This window comes from Rhincodon typus, chromosome 23 (assembly GCF_021869965.1).
Source record: "Rhincodon typus isolate 14 chromosome 23, sRhiTyp1.1, whole genome shotgun sequence".
NCBI classification, from domain to species: domain Eukaryota; kingdom Metazoa; phylum Chordata; class Chondrichthyes; order Orectolobiformes; family Rhincodontidae; genus Rhincodon; species Rhincodon typus.
Window position 1 is genome coordinate 3,325,549 of NC_063354.1, and position 1,153 is coordinate 3,326,701.

The window sequence follows — 1,153 nt, forward strand, 5'->3', positions numbered from 1 at the left end:
GACCCTCCGACAGTGCGGCGCTCCCTCAGCACTGACCCTCCAATGTATGCTGGCTGCTCAGATGGGCAAACTGTGGCAAATGGGATTTAATCCTGAAGGTCAGAACATGGAATATAGAAGTTGGGATGCCATATTGTAGCTGTATGGGATTCAACTGGAGATCTGACGAAGGGTCACTCATCTGAAAGGTTAACTCTGATTTCTCTCCACAGATGAAGCCAGACCTGCTGACCTTTTCCAGCAGTTTCTGTATCTTCCTGATCTTCAGCCTTCTTTCTTGTCTCTTTATTTGTGTGCCCTCTCTCACGAGCTTGTCTTTAATTCCAGGATTTTGTCATTTATGTGCTGAATGGAAGCAGTCACGTGTTTGGTCGCTACTTGGATGAGTCAAGAGGTGAGGAGGAGCAGCTGAAGGTGGACATCCAGCTGTTAGCCCCAGATATCTGCCTGCGACATTGCAGTGTGCGGCGCCAGGAGGTGAGCTCCAGTGGAGAGAGTGGTGATGGCCTGGAGCTGGTGACACTGGTCAAACCGGGCAAAGGAGCAGTGGTCACTCACAATGGGCTCCCTCTCAGCACAGAGAGCCAGCTGCAGCCGGGTGATCTGTTGGGCATGGGAGCCCACTACCTTTTCATGTACAAAGATCCGACCCTCAGCAAACTTCCTATCAGCCAGAAACCGGTGTGGTACCCATCGCCAGTGCTGGACCTGAGCCCAGGCGGGGAGCTCACCTGTAGGATGTGTGGCTGCATTGTTCAAGAGAATCAACAACAGGATCTAATTCCTTCAGCAGAGAAACCAGCTCCCGGGCTGAAAGACTCGAAGGGCACAGACTATGTCTTCATGTACAATCTCTCGCAGGAAGATGCACTTCTGAAATGGATTATCAATAGCCCATGTGAGGACAATGTGCACTCCAAACTGACTGCAGCCTTCCTGCTATGTCTCTGTATCCAGCACTCAGCCAGCTCCTTCCAGCCTGCAGACTTCCGCACGCTGCTGCTCAGGATAGCAAGCCAGATCCAAACGGTGATGTGGGTCAGTATTGGAGGTCATCGTTCTGTTCGGTTTCCAAAAGATACCCCACATCACCCAGTGAACCACAACTGATATACCCCACACCCCTCACTGTAACACTCTGATATACCCCACA

General features: G+C 51.4%; 1 protein-coding gene across 4 annotated transcripts in view; it reads left to right on the plus strand.

The window, feature by feature from the left end:
• si:ch73-281f12.4 (Ras-associating and dilute domain-containing protein-like) overlaps nucleotides 1-1,153 on the plus strand; it is an 81,057-nt gene that overhangs the window by 18,988 nt on the left and 60,916 nt on the right. For all 4 annotated transcript variants that reach the window (XR_007264599.1, XM_048610979.1, XM_048610980.1 and 1 more), the window contains one exon: nucleotides 328-1,038. Coding sequence is in view for 3 of the 4 variants with exons in the window: in XM_048610979.1 (XP_048466936.1) it covers nucleotides 328-1,038 (711 nt within the window). In the remaining variant the exon portion in view is untranslated. The remainder of the gene's footprint in view (nucleotides 1-327; nucleotides 1,039-1,153) is intronic.